General features: G+C 39.1%; 1 protein-coding gene across 1 annotated transcript in view; it reads left to right on the top strand.

Annotated features, from left to right (window-relative positions):
• The window catches only part of CNTNAP2 (contactin associated protein 2), a gene marked incomplete at its 3' end in the record, with an annotated part of 1,137,334 nt that overhangs the window by 751,165 nt on the left and 362,561 nt on the right, over positions 1–23,608 (top strand). Inside the window, exon 12 of the mRNA XM_080338877.1 lies at positions 15,014–15,133. Coding sequence (XP_080195003.1) covers positions 15,014–15,133 — 120 coding nt within the window. The remainder of the gene's footprint in view (positions 1–15,013; positions 15,134–23,608) is intronic.

Here is a 23,608-nt window from a genome sequence, read left to right as displayed (position 1 = left end):
TTTTTGTTTATTTGGTTTGGGTTTTTTGTTTACTTTTTTCCCCCTCATTTATACAATAGGAATAATGATGCTCTTAGTAAGTGCTTTGAGACTTACAAAAGACTGTAAAGAAAGCTTAGGAAAAAAAAAAATCTCTTTTGATTCCAAAAGTTTAATGAGAACAGTTGGTCAGTATAAAATCAGACCATCATTTATCATCTAAGACATTGAAACATGCTAAATGTTGGTCAGCTGAAGTTTTAATTTAAAAAATTTTTTGAAAAAGCAAACTATTCAGGATAATTCTGAAACTGTTCTTTGGTTTCCTGTAACCCCACAGTTTTCATAGAACCACAGAATATTCTGAGTTGGAAAGGACCCACAACGATTATGGCTTCCAACTCCTGTCCTTGCATAGGACAAGCCCAAAATTCACACCATGTGTCTGAGTGTGTTGTCCAATGGCATCTTGAACACTGTCAGGTTTGGGGCTGTGACACCTCCCTGGGGAGCCTGTTCCAGTGCTCCACCACCCTCTGTGTGAAGAACCTTTTCCTCATGTCCAACCTAAACCTCCCCTGGCACATCTTCCTGCCATTCCCTCAGGTTCTGTCATTGGTCACCAGAGAGAAGAGATCAGCACCTGTCCCTCCTCCTCCCCTTGTGAGGGAGCTGTAGCGCCATGAGGTCTCCCTGCAGTCTCCCCCAGACTGAACAAACCAAGTCACTTTAGCTGCTCCTTTTGCTCTAAACCTTTCACTAACTTCATGGCCCTCTTCTGGACACTCTCGAGTAGCTTAACATCTTTTTTATACTGTGGCACCCAGAATTGCACATCAACTGGCTTCCTTTGTTCACCTAGGTGGGTAACCGTGTCATAGAAAGAAATTAAGTTTGTTAAGCAGTACTTTCCCCTCATGAACCTGTGCTGGCTGACACCAGTGACTGTGTTGTCATTCCGGTGTCTTTCCTGGAAGGGAGGGTGATCCTTCAAAAACTGCCAGCCACTTCCAGTTATTGCCTCATAATAGCGTTGGGTTTTGTGATCTAACTGTATGAATGCGTAACATATTCATACTGCAAGTAGAAGTACCACAGGAAAAGCAGAGTCCTAAAGACCTTTGTACTTCTCCCTGTGCGTACAACTGGAGAACAGTGGTATAATAAGGACTGTTTCTGCTGAAGAAAGCAGAGGCTTTGCAATTAACTCTGTGTCCTGTCCTAGGTGAAAGACTGGTGACCAATTACCCCAAAGTTTCTGAGAACTGAATTTCCAAGCTTGCTTTAGCAGAAGCCACTCATCTTTTCTGTAGTCTAGCCTTGAGAATGCAAAATTTTATCGAGCAATTCAGACTTAATCCTGAGGTTGAGAAAAAGCAATAAAGTGCACTTTCTGCAATGGACTGCTAGGGTAGAACTCTGCTGAGTCTTCTTACGCAGACTTCCACTGCAAGATACCATTACTTCATTAGAGCTGACCCTTTAGGGTAGCTTATTTGTTTTTGTCCATGGGCAAAAGAGTGGGGTTTTTTTGGAGGCATGTGCTTATGTTTTTTGCCTGAAAGCAATGGAAGAGACTATTGCATTTTATCTCTGCAGATCAGATTAAAGGCTGATCATGTTTCAGGCCTGGCTGGGAACTGTGAACTCTGGGAACTCTGTACCAGTGTTCTTTTGTCACAAGCCGAAGCCATGGGAGGTGTTGCACTTGGGTAAGAAAATGGAAAACCACAAGAAAGCCAAAATACAGATATTCATGTGAAGGGCAACAAAATGTGGGAGCTCAGTTTTTTACTACTTTGTTTGCTCTATAACAGTGTTTAGTGTGGTTCACATGGGGTAAATAGGTATTTTTGATTAAGTGGAGTGAAGCCCTAAGGTACTTCTTGTGCTTTTTATGGTATACTTTGCCTTGATAACTAGTATGACAATGCTTATATTTACAGTAGTAGGTGTATGGCTCCAATAGTAGAGAGCATAGAGAATAATTATTGGCAGTCCTCTTATGATGCTTCTCTGTGGAAAATACATATTCCAGATGGTATTTTTTTTTATATAGCTTGGTTCTTGTTTATGGATATGACCTTTTTCAAACCTCGTTACGTTCATTTTTTCCAGTATACTCAAGTTTCTTTACAGTGGAAGTTTTTGGCAGCTCTACACACCTTAGGAATCAGTTGTCCACAGTGACCATTTTCACTCTGAGGTGTGTTTTTGTGCTTTTTGGGGGGGCTTTACTCTCCTTCCCAAGGTGCTGTAATTTAAATGGGAAACAAAGGACCAGTTGTATGATCAAAATCCATCAGCAGAAGTAGGTATTATTATTTGTTATCGGTCATACTTCATAACTGTTGCTTTAAAATTTCACCTTAAGCAGCTAATAGTTATCTTGGCTAGAAAGTCTTTTAGCAGAAGTAATGACAGATTACTAGAATGCTTTAAATATTTTACTGAAGCCTAGGGAAGCCTCTAGGTATGTTTACTTTTATCTAACTTTACAAAAACATGGAGGATGCGTGTGTTTCATAAACACAGTTTGTGCTGATATTGGTAGAAATAATTAAATGTGTTGATGTAGTTTGTAGGTCTTTATTTTCTCAGTAGAAGTCTTAGCTGTACTACTTACATGCACTTAGGTACTTAGCTTTATATTTAGCACTATTAATTTTATTTTACTGGAACCATGCAGTCTTTGAATCTTATCTTGGGAATCTTTAAGCCCAAGTATCACTGTGTCACTTTTACAGTAACTCATCTCCATATTCCCTAATCACCTAATCACTTGTTTAGAAAACTTTAGATGATTTTTTTTTTTTTTTTTTTTTTTTTTTTTTTTTTTTTTTTTTTTTTGTGGCTATGGTTGCTCTGTTTTATATGATATGTTTTCAAAGTGCTTTTAGGTTCAGAAAGAACTAGTAGATGCTCTAAAACTTAAAGGAAATCATAATGTGCCATTTGTCACTTTTTCTTTTTTTTAGATCTGGCTTTGCTACTTCAGAGCACTACAGATATCTCTGCATTTCTTAGATTCGTGCTTAGGCTAACTGGACTACAAGGACTTATGTCTTTCTGAAATTCCTAACTATGCCTCTCCTTTTCAGACTCACTTCTGTTTTCCCCATTTTCATGTTTCTCAATTTCTTTGTGGTTGCCTATCAACCTCAGCTATTTGTTTCCCCTGTCATTCCTTCTCTCATCATCTGCTCTGATTTTTTTTTTTTTTTTTAATTCCTTTTCACCTGGTGTTTGTATTTACTTTCTTCCAGCACTTTTGATGACCGTCATCAAACACACTCTGCAGATTAGAAAGCTCTGCTGGACAGAAACTGGGAATATCAGCCAGGGCTTGATCACCTGAACTACTTGTCAAGCAGTATGTTACTGATCACAGAGAGTGGAGATGTGTTGAATATTAGTGTAGCTGAGTACAACACACAGATTCACGACTATGTCAGAAGTTAATTGCAACCATAAAGAGAAGGGGAAATGACTACAGGAGCTAAGTCCATTATTCTGACCTTGTATGCCATTTGAAATACATATGCTGTGCAATACTTTCTGTTAGAAAGAAACATATGATGCCAGATTGCACAACCTGAATGAGGTGGTGCTTCTGCAGCTTGATGACCCCAGATCCTACCAATAGCAGGCAAAAAGATGTTTTCCCAGCCAACACATGGACATTAAGTACACAATACACTACACATATACATGTCAGGCCACACGGATCACAGACACTCAGTGCGCTCACACAAACATGGACAGCACCAATGGCCTCACTCTGCTTCCTACTCTGCCTGGGCAGGGTGGAGGTCCAGTCTATATATTATACATGTGTACCGGGTGGATCCCTCCAGCAGCAGGGCTCAGGCATCCATTCTGCCTTGAATTCCCATCTGCCCAGTTTCCGTCACCGTCACCTGGATATACAACTCCTCTTGCTCCTAGGCCACTTCACCTCCTTGCTGGCTAGTCCAGCTTGATCTTCACTAGCCATCACATTTTCACACACTTGCTCCAATGTCTGCCTCCAAGGACACAAGGGGCCCTCCAACCTGTGATCTGACCTCTCCTACTGGCACCCCCACAGAATCAAGAGTCCCTCATCCAGGAAAGAGTTACAAAGGAATTTAATAAGAAGGCAGGACAGGCTGTGCTGATCAGATGCAGGGCAAAACCAGGCAAGTGTACTGACCAGACTAGTATTTATGCTTTTTTTTTTTTTTCCCCCCTGCATTTTTCCTCCTTTAAATCACCTAACCCTCTGCCTTTTCCCACCTTTGGTTCTGCCCCTAAACATGCCATGAATCCTGTGTAATCCTGAGCTATGCTTCCCATGCATCTCATAATGTGTCCCACTCCTAGGCTGCAGTCCCCTTAGTCTAGAAAGGTATTGGGGAGAGATGTTCCCAGTGACTCAAGGTGATAGGCTCCATGCACAGACACTGGGGCTGAAATTGTGCTGGAACAGCCTCACACTGGTTGGTTGTTGTTTAGGAGTCCTTCATTTGTGTCACTCCCTGGGCTTGTCGAGATGGACCTTTGATGGGCTGATGGTTCCTGTGGTGGACCTGGGAGCAGCCTGGCGGGGCATTATTTGGGCTTCTCCCCAGCCATCACATCTCTGTGGGTGTGCAGGTTTGTTGTTTTTTTTCACAGAACCTGACACTTTCCCCATAATCTCATCCCCTCATTGAATAGCCTAAATAAGTACTCTACAGTGCAGCTATTGAAACAAATATCCGCAAAAGAGACTGCATGCCAACCAGGCAACCTCCAAGGTACCCAGAAGCAAATCCATAATGTGAAAAAGATGTGTAAATGATTTCCAGTAAATTGCCCGGACAGTCATTCCCAACTGAAAATATTGGAGAGAAAACATGAAAAAAGGGACATGGAGCAGATGTTTCTGCTGTTATTTTTATGGCAGTTAAAGAAAGTTGAGTTCTGTTGTCATTGTGAGTTGCTTAGGGATTAATGGAAATGACAGAGATGATGCATTGGTTCTAAATTGGTGTCATGTTGGTAGAGGATATTTTGATTGAGATAATGCAAATGCTGATATGAGCATTTATTTTCATAATGTTTCAGTTCTTTTCTGTTGGTGAAAGTAAGTGCCAAGCTCCTCTGGAGAATTCACTGTTTGGTTAGGTGTCTGTAAGCCTATATGTATACCAGCTGTTTTGTAGGTAAGCTACTGTTTGTTGGTGTGGTTTGGGTTTTTGTTGCTTTCTTTTTTCTTTCTTTTTTTTTTAAACATAAACTTTTAATGTAAGACTTTAAGAAATCTTATTTTATTTAACCAGTATTTTTTTTTTAATAACTTGAGGAAGTTTTACTCAAGTAAAGCCTGTATTAAGTGAGTACAGCTAAGCAAGATACCATATTTTCCTTCAGAGGATTGCTGGTTATGATAGGTTCAGATCCAAAAATATTTGGGGAACTGGCACAGGGTGGGGAGAGGGAGAAAGGGACAGGAAACAGGGAAAATTACAACAACTGTTGAGGCCTGTAAAAATAAAACAATTACAGACTTATAAATGAGCTTGGGAGTAATGCATTTTAGGATTAGTAATATTCATGAATAAACAAAAACTGACACTATAATCTCTTTTAAATCTGTGTAATGAGAATATATCTTTGTGCAGCTGGGCATTATTTAACATTGATGAGGAAGTTCAATTCTTAAGAAGTATCAAATGCTGTAATATCCAAGGCAGAAAAGAACTGGCATGGACTCAATGGGGAAATATCCTTGGGTTTAATCTGTGTTTTTGCTCTTTGCGGCTGTTTATAGAAATTTTATATTAAAATAAGATTCCAGATATTTCTGTACCTTTGACTTAGATTTCATGGTATCATAGAATGGTTTGGCTTGGAAGGGACCTTAAAGATCATCTGCTACCAACCCCCCTGCCATGGGCAGGAACACCTTCCACTAGAATTTACTAGAGTTGTCTCCCCTACTTTGGCCCTCATATAATTTAGTGAGGTTTTTATTTGTGGATCTCAGCACACTCTAGCGTGCAACCAACCATTTGTTTTACGCAGCTGGGGAAGTGTAAATCCAGGTGTTAAATTTGTCTTTTCTTTTCCATTGCCCTGGCAGTACAAAGTAAGTGGGAGTAGAAATTATATGTTTTCTTTAGAGGTAGGGATTTTTTAAACTTACTTTTTACATCTACCTTGAAGCCTTTTGCATAGGAGAGAGGACAAGGAGGGAAGAAAGGAGCAAGATGATAAAAAAATGCTCTGAAGTTTTTTGTGGCTGGGACCAGTGTAGGACCAGCACAAACACAATGTTTCTTTAACAATCTTCCCCATCAGTTGCATTGCCCAGTCACACATTACAGCTACACAAATGTGCCAGACCATCCAGATTTATGATGAAAGAGTGCCTTATGTGGTGACGTTTGGCATGACTTGCAGTTCTCCCCTTCAAATGTTTTTACCCTGAACGGTGTTTGGCTTAGCCACAGGGAGCCATGCTAGAATGCAGGGTTTTTCTTTTGCATTGGTTGGTTGGGGTTTTTTGTTTGTTTATTTAAAAGTGTTTGTGTATCCTTTAATGACTTAATTCTCAAAAGCACCTTATTAAAAATTGGTGTCTAATTATGCTTCTTTCTTGTGTTGTCTCTAGGCTGACACTGTTACAAGGATACTAATTGCCTAATCTATGGCTTCTAATTTAAAATCACTGCTAAATTTGTTTAAAAATGCATCTTTGATCAGCCTTTTGGATTTAAATTCATTTCTCTCTGCCCTCCTCCCCTGATCCCAGCCCAAAGCAAAGAAAGAAGAAATCTGAGAGAGAAAAGGAAGCACCTTTGTTTTTACCATAAATGGGATGTTCTTCTTCTGTATTCATAGCAAATTTTGATGTGGTAACTCAAATTGCAGTTTCCAACCCCATGGCAGTAATTTTCTTTATTATCCTAGTGGCAAATAAACTCATGCTCTCTTTCTTATTCTGATGGAAACCCCTCTATTTTCTTCTCTTTGTTACCACAATGGCAATTGTCTTGTTTATCACTAACATAAATGAGCCTACAGTCAACTTGACACAAATTTGGCAAATCTCCACAAATCTTATTATTTTTCTTTTTCTCTGCTTTTTAATTTACTTTCTGTTTCTACAGGGCATATTTGAATATTGCACTAATAATGATAACCCTTTATAGGTTCATTAGCTCACAGTAGGAGGCAGAAGGAAAGCGTGAGGCAGATACAACAGCTGAAAGGTGGAAATCCATAACTTCAGAGCTTTGAGGAGGCTGAAGATTAGATCAATGGCAGCAGGAAGAACTCTTGTGCTCAGTCACACAGGAGCTTTGCTGATGGAAAGTTTTAGTGGCGTGACAGCTAATGCAGCAGTAGACAGAAATGTGCAGTAGTCATGCCATAAACCACTAGAATACCTTCTATTGGTTTACCTTCCTAATTCATTTTAAAAAGAGTATGTATCTGTATGTTTACATAATATTTTTATTTATATAGAAAAAAATAATATTGTATATCTATACAAAATTAAAGAATGGTCTTTTTTTTGGAAACTATTTTAAGGGTTTTGAAGTGCAGAGATACTGGGCATTGGGAAGGACTCTGTTTAGGAGGGATTAACCAACTGTAGAAGCTAGAGGTTGAGAAAAACTGCTGGTTTGGTTTTTATTTTTGGTGGATTGGGTTTTGTGTTGTTCTCTTTTGTGGTGGGTTCTTCTTTGGTGGTGTTTTGTGTGTGTTTGTGGTGGGGTTTTTTAATGGGTTTTTCTTTTTTTTTTGGTTGGTTGGTTTTTGGGGTTTTTGTGTGTTTTTTTGGTTTTTGTTTTTTTCTGTTCTGCAGATGTAGGCTTTACTGCTGGCTTATTTACCTTGTAGTTGATTGTATATGCTTCTGTGAATAAGGAAAACACTGTTTTGGGATGAATTAACAGAAGCATAACCTGTGGGATGTGCAAATTAAGCCTGCTGTGCTGGGCATTGCCCAATTTTGTGTGCTGAGCTTCACAAAAAAACACTGAGGGTCCAGAGCAGAGCAAGAAGAATAATTCAAAACACACAACCTTTGGCCAAGGTGAACAAACCTGGCCTTTTTATTGTAGAGAAGAGCTTTATATCTGCAAGTAAACAAAATACAGCTGCAGGCAGGAGTTCAGTAAACTTTTCTCCAAATGGTGGCTAGAAAGAGAAATGATGAGCTTAAATTGCAGCAGAGCAGCTTCACAGTGTTGAGTGAGTGGGAGAAATGCTGATGCTGAAGGGCGGGCAGAGCTCTAGGCTGCCTTGGCCTGTTGTGGAATTTACATCATGGAAGATTTTGAACAGAGTATGTCAGGTATGAAACATGGATGTAATTGATCTTTTTTATGAAGTGGATTAGATTAGATTATCTTTGAGGTTCACCTCAGCCGTGCGATTCGACATTTACACTAATTATGATCGGGAAAAAGACTAAGCTTTATTTTTCCCAGCACTTACTGCTCCAAATATAATTTGAGCAATTGAAAAACCTTTTCCCAGAACATCTTGTAGAATGATGTAGTACTTCTTTAATGTGATAGTAGGAGTAACAGAACTAAACCCTTAGGCTTAGGTTAACTTGCATTTGAACTGCTGTGAGTAAAATAATTCTGCGGTGTGTGATAGACTCTTGCCAGTCTCACATGGCCACAGTGAAAGAATGGAGTTTTGAGCTCTTAGAATTCATGTGTTTGTCCCAGACAACTATGAGAGCAAACCAAGGGGCCCTACAATGATTGTATCCCAGAAAAAAGAGTCAAATCTCAGCTTCACTGTGAAGGTGTGTGAAGATGCCAGCGGTTGTGCTTTCTTGTGCTTTTGGGACTGCAATAGCTCAGTTCAGCTTCTGGCTGTGGAGGTCACCTAGTCATGGTTGAGAAGTAGTGCTTGATCTTGGCTTTACTACGGCTGGGAAAATGATTAGCTAAAGCGTGTGCCAGGGGAGGTTTAAATTGGTTATTAGGAAAAAATTCTTCACGGAAAGGGTTATCAGGCATTGGAACAGGCTGCCCAGGGAAGTGGTTAAGTAACCATCCCTGGAGGTGTTTAAAAGATCTTTACTTGAGGTTTTGAAGGACATGGTTTAGAGGTGATGCAAGGTTTATAGTTGGACTCTATGATCTTACAGGTCTTTTCCAACCTAAACAATTTTATGATTCTGTATCATATACAACCATGATTTGGTGGATTTTTCCAATTGCTTAATTGCATTTATATGTGAAAAATGTGTTTTTGCTGAATGGCTTTTAATGTATAGCAACATTTCTTTAAAAACAGGCAAAAATAGTCTTGCAGATGCAACATACAGGCCAGGAAGTGCAGGTTTCCTGATTTCCATTGTCATTAATAATGAGGCAATATTGCATTGGCAATGCACGTCACAGTTGGAAACTTCCTTATTTCTTGGTTCTTCCAGAATGCAAGTAATTTTGTTGTAATTAAATGTAGCATAGCTCAATCTAGAATTGTTGCATTTCCTCAGAAAGAAATTTCTGGAATTTCTTTAGCATCAAAGTAGATCTATTTCTCAAACAAACAAAAAAAATAAAGAAACACACACAACAAACTTTCCCAAGGGGAACTTCAAATTTCTTAATTAATCTTTTTGTGTACACATTACATTTAAGATGCACACAAAGCTGCAGCTCATCAAGAAACACAGTTTTTTCCTGGACGTGAACCTCGTTGCAGTTATTGACACATTCAGGCGCAGTTTCTAAGTGCACATAGACCAGACAGATAAACCCAGCATTGCAGCTGGTGGAGTCTGCTGGCATCTTCCCAATGCTCTGGTGCCTCAAGGTGAGCACACTGTGAGTGGCCATGGCTGGCTGCTTCTCAGGCTGTGAGGGCTTGGAGCCTTGAAGGTCTTACAGCTTTATCTTATTATAGCCTAATATTTTATTTAATGTACTACTTCCCATGCTTTTTCTCATCAAGGTAACCTAATTCTATGGGGGCATCTCAGCTGCGGGTACCTGAAATTTAGCTGAGTGGTTTGTGGTGAGCAGCACTTGGCTGAATATCCACCTCTGGTCATGCAGAAATTGCTGTCTCTATGAATCCATCAGGAATTTGTTTTGAAGAGCTACCGTTGGTGTTGCAAGACAATTTTGTCTAGTTAAGATCTTATTTTTGTTCCCCACTACCACCACCTTTTGTTAGGGGAGGGTGTTACTTTAGCAAACATTTTGAAGATATTTATGAAGATCTTTGGCTGTATTCAGAAATTAAACCAGGTGTATTGTTGTCCTTTTACATTAAGATAATTATGTAGTGGGCAAAAATAGCAAGAAAGAACCCTAAAACAGGAATCTTGGTTACCTCAGAGTCCTCTGTACTGGATCAGATTGTGTTTGGTGTTTTTAATGCTTTGGAGCTCTCTTAGGTGACTATGCCTTCTCTTGATAAGTTGAAGTGTGTTGAAATAGCTTGAAACATTTTGGATACATGTGCAGCTCTAGTTTCCTCCTTCCGTCACTATTTGACTGAGAAAGTGTTTTTGGATGCTGTTGGCAGGTGGTGCTCCTTGGTTTTTTTCTTATTTGGAATTTATTTTAGAATTCAGCTTTCATACCTGAAGGTGCTGGGAGCTTCAGCAGGGCTAGGAAAGTGATCATCCCCCTGTACTCAGTGTTGGTGAGGCTGCATGTTGAATGTTGTGTTCAGTTTTGGGCCCCTCACTACAAGAAAAACATGGAGGTGCTAAATTGAGATCAGAGAAGGGCAATGAAGCTGGTGAGGGGTCTGGAGCACAAGTCCAAAGAGGAACAGCTGAGGGAACTGGGCCTGTTTAGCCTGGAGAAAAGGAGGCTGAGGGGAGACCTGATCACTGTCTGCAACTACCTGAAAGGAGGCTGTAGCATGGAGGGTGTTGGTCTCTTCTCCCAAGTATCAAGTGATAGGACAAGAGGAAATGACCTCAAGTTGTGCCAGGGGAGGTTCAGATTGGATATTGGGAAAAAAATTCTCACAGAAAGGGTTGTGATGCAGTGGAGCCGGCTGGCCAGGGAAGTGGTGGAGTCACCATGCTTGGAAGTATTTAAAAGATGTAGATGTGGTGCTTAGGGACATGGTTCAGAGGTGGACTTGGCAGTGTTAGGTTAACGGTTGGACTTGATGATTTTAAAGGTCTTTTCCCACATAAATATTTATATGATTCTATGATCATGTAAACTGACAGCCTGAAAGGGTGGAAGGGCCAAACCCAGGCCCAACTTTTTCATATACATGAAATAGTAGAGAAAAACAGCAGCTTCATGTGTTCTTACTGTCAGAATACAGATCTGGAATTCAGACGATTTTTTGTTCTCATATGTAATTTGCTTTAAGTCATGGTGAGATTTCTATTTCACTTAACCTGTTTAAAAAAAATTGTAACATACATAGAGTTTCTCCACCGTATAGCATTGGAATGAATAAGGGTGGGGATATTTTTTTTGTTATGGTGCTGCATAGAGAGAAGCTTCCACTGACAGAGCAGAAGCTTATGGGGTCTGTGTATTTATATATAAAAACATATTTGTTAACATTTTCAGTTTTGTAGTTATCTTCTGAATACACATTGTAATAAAGCAACAAATAAATCATTCATTTATTTTAAAATAAATTGTAGCTATGCCATTTCAGTGCACAACTATTCCTTAAGTAAGTTTGAGGGTTTTTTCCCCTTCCTTGTCTGTTTATGCTTTCAGCCCTATTTAAGGCGCTGAAGAGTTGAAACCAGCTTGAGTGACATAAACTCAAGAACCTCACAGTCTGTTTAGCTTTCAGTATTTTTCTGGGAAGCTGGAAGTGTTGAAGAGGTGTAGCTGGACTTCATGGATCCGATGCACTGCCTACTTTTTTCCTGTTTACTACCATTTAATTCCATCAGTTCCTGTCAATCTTTACCTTTGCTATGCCCCTGCAAAGCTGAGGAGATTTATTCCTGTGTTACCAACAGTTTAATGGAGTTTATCCCCTGCTATAGCCATATTCACTGACAGAATCAAAATGTATCGTAACACATTAATTGTGTCGCATAGTGCAGACTGTCATGCTGGGTCTTCTATTTATAATGAGATTTGTATTTATAAAAGGAGGCTATTTCTCAGCCCTAAAATTAAAGCTGCCTTTTTACATAGTGATGAAGAAACTGTAGTTAACCAACGTGCCACTGAAACTTTATGGGAACCTCATATAGGGTGACAGAGTTGCTAAATCCTTCTTGTCGTTCAGCTCTTCTGCTTTCTAGAGATATCCCACACAGCTGGCACAGCTGCTGGCTAACTCTCTTGATCTTTGTGCAAGTCAGAAAGTAAAACAGGAGTGAGGGAACATCTGCTTCTTTCAATCAGTAAGAGCCATTGAAATCTAAGCGAACTTGACTCTTGGCTTTTGGTTTGCAGTCTGGAGCTGGAAAAGCTATTCTGTAAACTGGTTTTCCAAACCATTTGCTTTTACTCAAATATTTAAAAAAGAGGATCCTAAAAGCTTGGAAATGAGTGTTGTCTTCCCTTGTCCATCAGCCCTTTAAGGGTTGAGGTAAGCAGTTCTAGGAGTGGAAAAGAACCCATGAAGAAATCCATCAATTAAAATCATGTCAAGGTCTATGTGGCTACAAAGTATTTTGTTTGTTTTTGTTTCACTCTTTAACTTCTTTGTTTCACTCTTAACTTCACTTCTTCCTTAGTCTGCATTTCTAATCAAGTTTTTTTTTTAAGAAAAGAAACTTTTCCCTTCAGGCTGTGCTCAAGCCCACTGCTGTGAATGTTAGTTTAGTTACTGATGAACTTCAAAATGTGTTCATATTGGCCTTTGTCAGCTGATTAAAATGACTGAATTATCTGCCCAGACTAAGAAGCTTGATTTTTCACACCAAAAGTTAAAATGATATTTTTTTTTTTCCACTTGCTTTTTCTTCATGCTAGAACACAGCCAACCCCTTTCAAATTTTAGCATGAAATGGATTTGGTGGACTTGGTTTGATCTGTATTATTCAGATGATTAAAATTTTAAAAGACTATAGCATCTTTTTGGTGCTCTTCTCTTCCCGTTTTTTATTCTTTCCATACATACTTTTTACTCCTCCCCTTTACAGTTCCCTTCTCTGCCTAGTACTTGGTACTTTGCTCTGCTGTTAATGTTAGTGGCTACCTTTTGCCATCTAAGGTCAACAAAAGGTCTCCTTCTGTCATTAAGTGTCTTCATACACGAAAACATGTCTGCTTTTTCCTGTTGCATCTTAATTACTGGCTATTTTGTCAGTATGCCAGCTTCACTTATCCCGTCATTTTGTTCCTGTACTCTTGTTATGCGATTTGTATGTTGCTGCTCCTGGCACTAGAACATACCCTTTCATTTTTTGTTTATTCTCATTTTTAAGGTTTTAATGCATTTACATATGGACAAAGGCTGCCAAAAACCTATCACACACTCATAGAAACAGTTTTTGCAAATTGAATTTATTTAGAATGTCCCACTTTTTTTTTTTTTTTTAATTTGAAGAAGCATCTTCATGCTTGGTGTTCAACATAATATTGAAGATTAACAAATAGTGACTTATACAAAAACATCCTGTTCTGTGCTGTGATACTAACTACTAACTAGGTACCACTAGTACTAGGTACTACATTTAGGTAGTGTGCAGAGAGTTAGAGAAATACGTCTGAAGAAAATTGATTATTAATTCCTTATGAAATCTGGATGAAGCGTCTGAAAACAGTCTTCTTGATCAGGAAAGAATCTGTTGAGTTTGGTTTGGGGAGGAAGAAGAAAGGGTTTGGAACCTTTCACAATTTAATTAAAGTGTCTACTTCTTGTGTAAGATTGTCTTTAGGCCTTGTAATGAACACATAAAACTGTTCAGGAAATTCTTTCTCTTGTAGCATTGACAAGGAGATCCTTTCTATAAATATTAATAACTAACAATCTTTCACTTTGCATTCATTCTACATCAAAATTGGAGATTTTTTTTTTAGCTCTACTTTCCTTCCTGCATCTTAAATAATTTGTTAGAGGCCTTTAAATGTATGTGTGTGATCTGACACTCACCATCAGAGGCAAGTGAAACAGCTCATCTTAATATACATTTGAAATAAAGCCAGTCTTAGCAAGGAGATCACTTGCAAGATTTGCCAACAAATTAGATGAATTTTTAGAGTGGATATGATGAAGTCTGGTTAAATAAACATTTCATTTCTTTTAGCAGCTGATTGATTCCAAACAAAAAAGCTGTACCATCTGGTACTTGGAAAACAAAGAAGTATTACACACTGCTTTTTAAAGAAATTACATAGAAAAATATTTATATAATTTACTAATTATGTGTATACACATACAAATTTCTATAAATTACCAGTGTTACTTTTGTATGCATAAAATGATTTAATTTATTCATGTGTAATACACATAAATTTGTAACAGTGATACATTCCAAAGAAAATATGGGAGTTACTAGAAAAGCTTCTACCTACAATGCTTATTATTACATCTGAGCTATTCGTCATAACACAATTTGACAGGAAGTTTTAGGACTTGAATTTGAAAGCAGTAACTTCAATGTCATTCTGAGTTGTAATAAAACTTAAAAAAATCTCAGATTTACAGAAAGAAAACTCATAAGCTTTTTTGGTGTATCTCTTGAAAGAAAACTAAAGGGAAAGGTGGGCCAAATGAATAGAAGTATCTCCATTTATGATGTAAAACTTAAACCACTGAAGTATTTTTTGAAAAACAGCTTAATTATACTCTTGAAAATGTTTGATTGTTTCTCTCCACTGCCCCTGCCAAGCTCCTGGAATTCTTTTCCTATTCTGGATTCCTCTCACATGCAAAAAAATGAAATTGTATGTCTCAAGCTTTTAATCACTTCTGTATCATTTGGAAAGATGCTTTGTTTTCCGTGAATGTCAGTGACATTACTTTAACGTCAAACATATAGTTCTTGATATATAAATAAAGTCAATTTATTGCCATTATGGACTTTTTGCTCCAGGATTTGAAGATCCTTATTCTGTGTTTTATTTCATTCCAGCTATTTATGAACTCTCTTGTGAAGCATACAAACACTTGGGCAAAACTTCAAATTACTACTGGATAGATCCAGATGGCAGTGGGGCACTGGGACCTTTGAAAGTTTACTGCAACATGACAGGTAATTGCATTGTATTCTTGAATTTTATTTTTTTTTTATGTAGTCAGGTGAAAGAGTCTGTTCATAATTCATATTTCTTGGCAAAAGAAAACTAATTGCTAAGAGCTTCTCGTGAGAGGAGTCATCATATCTGTCGTAACCACTCAGTATAGTCTAAGCAAGGCAGTAGGTAATCCATTTCATAAGCTTTTTAATCACAGCTATTAAGTAGCCTTAAAAGACCTTTTGTATCCTCAGTGGCACTTCATTTTTTTAAGAAAATGTAGATATATATGGCTATTTACCCAAATTATTGTAAATCAACATATCTGTAGTTCAGTAAAGCCTGATGTTCATGGGGTACCGCAGAAGGCAGCTTTTTAGAAAGGCCAGGATTTTATTTCTGCCCAGGTATTGCTGACTTTACGCACTTAGAACCATAGGCGGGGAATAGAAGTTATTTACATGAGAAACAAAACATTTGAGTTTTCTCGTTTGCCTCTTCTGTCTTTTTAACTGGTATTAGAAGGATGTATCTTGTTTAACTCATGAGACCATCTATTTAACAGCATTAACTTATTCTGGTTTTGTTGCCTTTATTTTTTAATTTCCCCTCTGCTTTTGACACTAGCTTTGCATGAGTGATTTCCCATCTGGGCATTCTCATAGAAGATATCAAGTCTTAGTCATCGGGATTGGCACACTGAGGCAGAAAAAATATAATAATGAAAAAGGAAAAAGGGGCAATTCTCTGTGCCAGGAGTTTATTATTTCTTTTATCAGTTAATGCATGACAGTTGTCTCAGCACCTTTTCTTGATATGAAATACAGGGTAGCTCATACAACAGACATGTCCCTGACTTTCCCCCAATGTCTGCATAATAAGTTTGAATTTCAGTCTGTGTGCAGTGGAAGTCTGGCATATGTCTGAGTCCTCAGACTTCAGCATCGGCAACATGAATGCGAAGGCACTATTGCAAGGTGAAATAGTATAAAAACTCTTCCTCTTTAGAGATCACAGTCACTCAAGCTCACATAGCTCTTCCTGGAGGCAGAAGCTTGTACATGTCTGGATCTATGGGGTGCGTTTTAGCCTGTTTGGATGGGAGAGGCTGGGTGAGCGGGCTGGGCAGAGAAGGGAAGCTAACTTGAAGGGAGATGCATGACACATGCAACAGACTACAGATCAGGTGCTTGTAGGTAGACAGCCTATTGAAGAACAGGAGAATAGCATTGTTTGACATTGCCATTAATGTCTGCATTTGAATAATAAATCCATATCTAAGAAGGAGCCTCATCTAAGCTCTAGGAGTGCCATCAGTTCTTCTTGGACTGCAGAAACAGGCCAGCCAGTCTGTTCTGAGACACGGGTGTAAAGGCAATCTTTCAGATAAGTGGATCCTGACCCATTTAGGGCTTTTAAAATCATAACTAGCACTTCGAACTGCATCAGTAACTAATCAGGCAGGCACTGCAGGGGACAATGCCAAGAACTGCTGATACTTGATAGTGATTTTTGCTATTCAGAAGAAGTACTGCTATGTTCAGCACTAGCTATAGCTTTTGGGTACTCTTCAAGGGTAACTGTGTAAGGTAAAAATACGCTACTATAGTGGTGTGGGGCACAAGAAAGTAAACCTATCCTGTGCTACAGTGTTGCTTATCCATGTTTAACATAAATGTACAGCAGAAGGTCCTGCTAGCTTGTCCAACATTGGGGAAAAAATAGATAAGAAAATTAAAGTAACCATTTTCCTAAAGCTTCTTGTCTAGAAAACAGTTTCCAGAGTACTTAAATATGACCCTTTCCTAACCAGTGGAAGAAGATCATGAACAGTGGGATAGATGATTTAGAGCTCATTCCCTTCAGCTGGATATGACTCATGCTGTGCAAAAATGGCGGTTTTCTGTTTTAACTGAATTGCTCTCATCAGCAACTACAAGAAGGAGGCATTTTGCACTAGTATCCATGTAACTATTTAAATTTTTAAAAATAAGGACCTAACAGCACTACTTCTTCATTAAAATGCAAATGACTGCAAGAAATACAGGAAAATTGATGAGAAGTAATTTTAATCTCTGATTCTAAAACCGGAAGGCCCCCTCTGGCAGTCGTTCTCAGCTTAGCAGAGCACATCACCTATGTACATACTCTGTAGTACCTATACATTGCAGCTGTTACAGCTTTCATGTTCTTTTAATTAGTGGTCATCTTAAGCACTGAAAGATGTGGAGGGTAAAGAACTGCATTTGTAGGAGAAAACTCACAACACTCCTAATCTTTTTCTGAATTGATATGGATTATTATCAGTGATACACATACCAGAGAAAGGACAGAATGAGGTTACCTGGGGGCTTTACTTTGCTTCACCAATAGTGTTTCTGTAGAAGTCTGTAGCAGTGATGCATATATTGTCAGATAATGAAATTCACTACAGCATATTAAAAAAAGAGAAGAATTCTCAAATAATTTTAGTATCAAGATTGTGCAGATTCATGGTATTACTAGCACTATATTTGAAAAAAAATTAAAATAGCTGAATTACGATTAACTTTGTTTTTGTGAACATGAAACTAAGTAAAATACAGATCTCGCAATACTGAGTAGTATGTGGAGTATACTAAATGAAAAAACACTTCTTCGTATGGCAGATAGTGATATTTTATTTTAATAGAGACATCCTTAACTGTATTTCCGTCTAGCCTGAGATTCAAATCTAAATGTTCTCGTTAACCCACAATGTAAAAGAAAATCACTATATTAAATGAATACTCAGCATACTAATAGCCATTTAAAATATCCCTTGTTTCATTCAAGTGGAACTAGCAAGTAAGAACATCTTAGTAACTAAAAAGGTAATGTAAAATGTAGCTTGCTTGGTTGGTTCCTAGGGGAAAGAAGTTCACAAGTTGGGGTTATTAGTAAAGCTAGTATGCATCTTCCTAAAAGAAGGTGGTTTAATGGTTATGTGCTGCTTTCACCCTTACTGTGGTGGAGTTTTACTGGTGAAAAATGTTTGCCATAGTTAACCCCAGCTCGCAACTAAGCACCATGCAACCACTTGCTCATTCCTCTTCCAGCAGGATGGCAGGAAGAGAACTGGAAGGGTAAAAGTGAGAAAACGTGTGGGTTGAGATAAGAACAGTTTAATAATTGAAATTAAGTATAACAGTGATAATAATGAAAATGAAAATAACAATGGGAGAGAAGTGAAAGACAAGTGATGCAAATTAAAGCAATTGCTTACTACCAACCAACCAATGCCCAGTCAGTTCCTGAGCAGTTCCCTGGCCAACCTTCCCCCTAATTTTATTGCTGAGTGTGGTGCTGGTGTGGAATATCCCTTTGGTCAGTTAGGGTCAGCTGTCCTGTCTGTGTCCCCTCCCAGCTTCTTGTGCACTCCCAGCCTAGTCACTGGTGGTGCGATGTGAGAAGCAGAAAAGGCCTTGACTCAGGGTAAGCACTGCTCAGCAATAACAAAAACATCCTTGTGTTATCAACACTTTCCAGATGATCTTTCAAGGTCCCTTCCAATCCCTAACATTCTGTGATTCTGTGAAATCCAAAACATAGCCCCGTAACAGCTACTATGAAGGAAATTAACTCTATCACAGCCAAAATCAGTATAGTGTTGGAGAGTAAACTGCACTCTCACGTGACTAGAAACATTCAGCCGCAGGGGCAATATCCTGAAAAGCCACTGGAATTGTTTGTTTAGAAATTGTGTCTTTAGCCCGTGAAGGTACTGGTGCTGTATCACAAATTTCATTATTTCATCACTATTTCAGCATTTCACCTGCAGATTCCATAGTCAGAAAGTGTTAGGGTTCCCAAGTGTGTCAAAAATATATTAAAAAACAACCTGAAGAGAAAATTATGCTGCAGTAGACAGCTGTCTGGGCATATTTCTGGGCATAATCCATATCCATCTTTAATGTGTCTTAAGTCATGATGAGCCCTGTCCTTCACAGACGTTGCTCTGGTAACTAAAAATTGTTCTGTTTTCTAAGATGTGCCGGCAATTCAATAGTGCAGTCAAAGTGATCAAAATACGTGTGTGCATGTGCTCCTCACAGCAATTCATGGTCTCTACAAACTACTCTGTATTATCAAAGAAATCCCAGAGCCCCTCCATTCTCTTGTCCTTGTCTTCTTCCAATAACCTTGTACTCACAGTGCTGTATTTTGATAGTGAACCAAGCACTTAAATTTTATGTCCTCATAGTGGAATTAAAATATTAAACATATCGCATTTAAGTATCTATTCTTGCTCCAGTAATATGGGTCATCAAAATCTAAGGCATTGCCATAGATGTTCAGCAGTTTTCCAAATACTTAACCATAGGAACTATGTAAATTTTAGGAAGCTTGTTTTTTTGTTATTTTTGTTCGTGGTGTGGGTTTTTTTGATGTTTGTTTTTTGTTTGTGGAGTGGTTTATATTTTTTCTATGAAAAACAGTATTGAAAATGTTTTAAGTTGTAAAGTTAGAACTTGTCAAATTAGTACACTTATGGGAAAATATTCCTTGAAGCTGTAATTTGGCATAATGTTTGACCATTAGACTGCTTTTCAGTTTAGCCAAACTTGTGATCTTAGGCCAACAGGGAGCTCTTCCAAATCTCTGTCATCTTAAGGCTGAGATCTTGCCCTCTTTCAGAGACAAGTCCACATTGCAAAGATCCAAAGTTAGACTCTGCATTCAAGCAGGTTTTTCCAAAGACAGAGGGTTCCTATCTCGGTATCAAGTTTAAGGCCTTTTCCGTTGTCTCTTTAGTTGTTTCAGAACCGTAGATGTAGTGGGAAGAACTACCCTTATAAGATATTTATTGGAAGACGTGAATTTTCAGTATATTATACCTTTACCCCATGCACTGTGTGATATTTTGTATTTCTTCGTCTCTAGGCTTGATTCCTCTGGCAGTTTTTGTTTTGGTCCCATTGAGAATGTCACAAGAAATAAGATCATATTACTCCCTATTTTTTCTGTTTCTTTCTTTTTCCCTCCTTGGCCCGAGGAGGATGGGGAAAAGGTGTCAGATCAGTATGTTTACCCTGATCTTATCTTGTGCATTTGTCCTGCAACAATTTTCAGAGTGAAGGGTGAGGAATAAGCAGAGGAACAATGCACAGGGACTGTAAGTGCTCATTTATCCTAACGGTTGTATGGGACATCAGTGGAAGAGGCGGCCCAGCACTTCTGTAGTACCTTGAGGCTTTATACTGAGGATAGGAAAATCAGAGTCTTTCTGCTATTTCTTCTTCATCATCATTTAGACCACTGATGCAAAGCAGAACTCAAAGGTTTCATAATCTATTTTACCAGAAGATATGTCAGTTAATGCTTTCTAGGGTCCCTGCAGTCATTATGCATGTGTGATGTGACTTCTGTCTCATTCATTTCAGGATCCAAATAGCTGCAAGCATAATGACTTCATTTGAGTGGTACTTACCTTGTCCCCTTTCTAATACAGTTCTTTTGCCTAGAGATGCACATCATCAAACACTTTCAGAAATCATTATACATGTTCATAGCCTGCCTCATAAAGGTCAAATGTACGAGGTGGCTTCCCTACTCGCTCTCCCCCATCCTCTCTTATCTCTCTGTTCGCTTTTTCACCACAAGTGGCATACGTAATAATTACTGCAGTGACTTTGTGAGTAGACATTAAACAACTATAACTGTCATATCCAGTGATTTTTCTGTCTTTTTTGTAAATAGTGGGTCACTGGAGTGCTTTTTACTATGACACATGTAGAAACATATGGCATGAATATAAACGTGCCATTCATCTCTACATACTGATGAAAAGTGCCCCAGTAGCAGTGAATGTTTAATTCTGTTGCACATATCTGTGTAATTAGTTTTTCAGATGATTCATTTTGCCTGGGAACTGATTTGCTGAACTTCCAAGGTAGTGAAACATATACACATAGATATAAATCCATGCAAGCCTGTATTTCAAGATGCGTATCTTGAACTAGGGGGAAAGAAAACAGAATAGTTGGAAATAGGATGATGTTACTGTGAATGTTAGAAGCACACAGTTAGCTCTGGATTCACTCCCCCATATTTTTGCCCTACTGGAGATGTGAGGAACTCAGCACAAGCTGCTTCATGCCAGTGATATGCTTCAGTTATCCCCATAAAATTGTTCCTGTAAAGAACATTCTTGAAAACCCAAACAAAGCTAGTGTTTTCTGTAAAATTTTGTTTCTGCTTTTGGTCACTTCAATCAAGTTAAGGCTAGACAGTAAATTTACCCTTGAAATGTTGAGAAAAGTTGTTGGAGTTTTAAAATTTTATTTTAATGGTAGTTTTTTCATCAGGGTTCTTCTGTTGTTTGAGTAGGTATGGATGTTATGGGTGCGTATGTTTCTGCCTATGCCCTGCATCACTGGGAAAGCTTCTCTATGCTGCTTTGGTCTTTGAGGAACAAGCCCAGTGATCCAGCTGTACTGCTTCACAGCCTGGAAGGTAGGAGTCACTAGGTTCAGGTCGGGGTTTCTGCTATACCAAAATACTTTCTTGTTTGTGCTTCCCCCTTAAGGCTTCCTTGTCCTTAAACAACATTTCAAAGAATGGCTTCTCAGCAAATCATATTCAGAGTTCTTTGTTTCTAACTGTTAGTACTGTCTTGTCTTGGTGACAGACAGTGGGACTAGGAAGAAATCCACTTAGCTGTTCTAAGTATTTTTTTTTTGTCATTTCCTTTGAAACTGAAATCAGTGTAACAAAAAGATCACAGAGCACATGAGTTTAAAGGAAACATTTAAAATTCTGTTCAGATGGCAAATGATGTATTAAATTCACTTCTTACTGAGACAGATAATCAAGTGATGTAAAGATTGCAGACAATTTTAAATAGAGGGAAGAGAGATTCATTCCACTCTAGGATACTCTGCTAGTATTCAGGGTGCAGTGCTCCACACTGATGTGTAATTCTCTAAATTAATTTACCTAGAAGGGCAAGTAAGCTGTGTTGTCACTATTGCTCTTAAAAAAATTGGGACTTCTTGCTTCCTCTTGTATGCTTTCACAGATAGTTTTTAAAAAGAGATTTATTTGGGTAATGAATAAGCTGCAGCAGGCATGCATTTTTTTCTGTATGCAAGCATACACAGAGAGGGGAAAGTACTGCTGATGCAGGTTCCCTGCACAGGCAGGAGGAGTACAGAATGACTCTCATGTGACTCCCTCCCAGGCAAGTGAAGTTAGTGCAGATTATGTAGGAGTGTAAATTACAGTGTTATGGAGAGTTTGTGTGAAGGCTGTCTTTGAACCAAGGGCAAGTCCTGCCTGACCAACCTAGTGGCCTTCTGTGGTGGAGTAACTACATCAGGGGGCGAAGGAAGGGCTATGGATATCGTCCATCTGGACTTGTGCAAAACTTTTGACACAGTCTGCCACCACAACCTTCTCTTGAAATTGGAGAGGTATGGATTTGATAGCTAGTCCGTTTGGTGGACGAAGAATTGGCTGGATTGTTGCATCCAGAGGGTCGTGGTCAATGGCTCAATGTCCAGACAGAGATCGGTGACAAGTGGTGTCCCTCAGGGGTCCATATTTGGACAAGTGCTGTTTAATATAATCACAATGGCATAGACAGTAGGATGGAGTGCACCTTCAGCAAATTTACAGATGACACCAAGTTGAGCGATGCAGTTGAAACAGCTGAGGGACGGGATGCCAACCAGAGGGATCTGGACAGGCTCGAGAAGTGAGCCCATGTGAACCTTATGAGGTTATACAAGGCTAAGTGCAAGATCCTGAACGTGGGTCAGGGCAACCCCTGTTATCAATTCATGCTGAGGGATGAAGGGATTGAGAGCAGCTCTGAGGAGAAGGACTTGGGGGTACTGGTGGTCAAAAGACTGGACCTGAGCCGGCAGTGTGTGCTTGCAGCCCACAAGTCAAATCGTACCTTGCCTGCATCAGAATAATTGTGACCAGCAGGTTAATGGAGGTGAGTCTGCCTCTCTGCTGCACTCTGGTGAGGCTCCACCTGCAGTACTGCATCCAGCTCTGGAGCCCTCAGTACAGAAATCACAGAATCATAGAATCATTTCAGTTGGAAGAGACCCTCACAATCATCTAGTCCAACCATAACCTAGCCTAACTCTAGCACTAAACCATGTCCCTAAGAACCTTGTCTAAACACCTTTTAAAAACCTTCAGGGATGGTGACTCCACCACTTCCCCGGGCAGCCTGTTCCAATACCTGACAACCCTTTCTGTGAACAAAATTTTCCTAATATCCAATCTAAACCTCCCCTGGTGCAACTTGAGGCCATTTTTGCTTGTCCTGTCACTTGCTACTTGGGAAAAGAGACCAACACCCTCCATGCAAACAACCTCTGTTCAGGTAGTTGTAAACAGCAATAGGGTCTCCTCTCAACCTCCATTTATCAAGGCTGAAAAGCCCCAGTTCCCTCAGCCGCTCCTCATAAGACTTGTCCTCCAGGCCCCTCACCACCTTTGTCACCCTCCTCTGC

This window comes from Nesoenas mayeri (genome assembly GCF_963082525.1).
Source record: "Nesoenas mayeri genome assembly, chromosome: 2".
NCBI classification, from domain to species: Eukaryota; Metazoa; Chordata; class Aves; order Columbiformes; family Columbidae; genus Nesoenas; species Nesoenas mayeri.
This window is presented reverse-complemented; position numbering and strand designations above follow the sequence as displayed.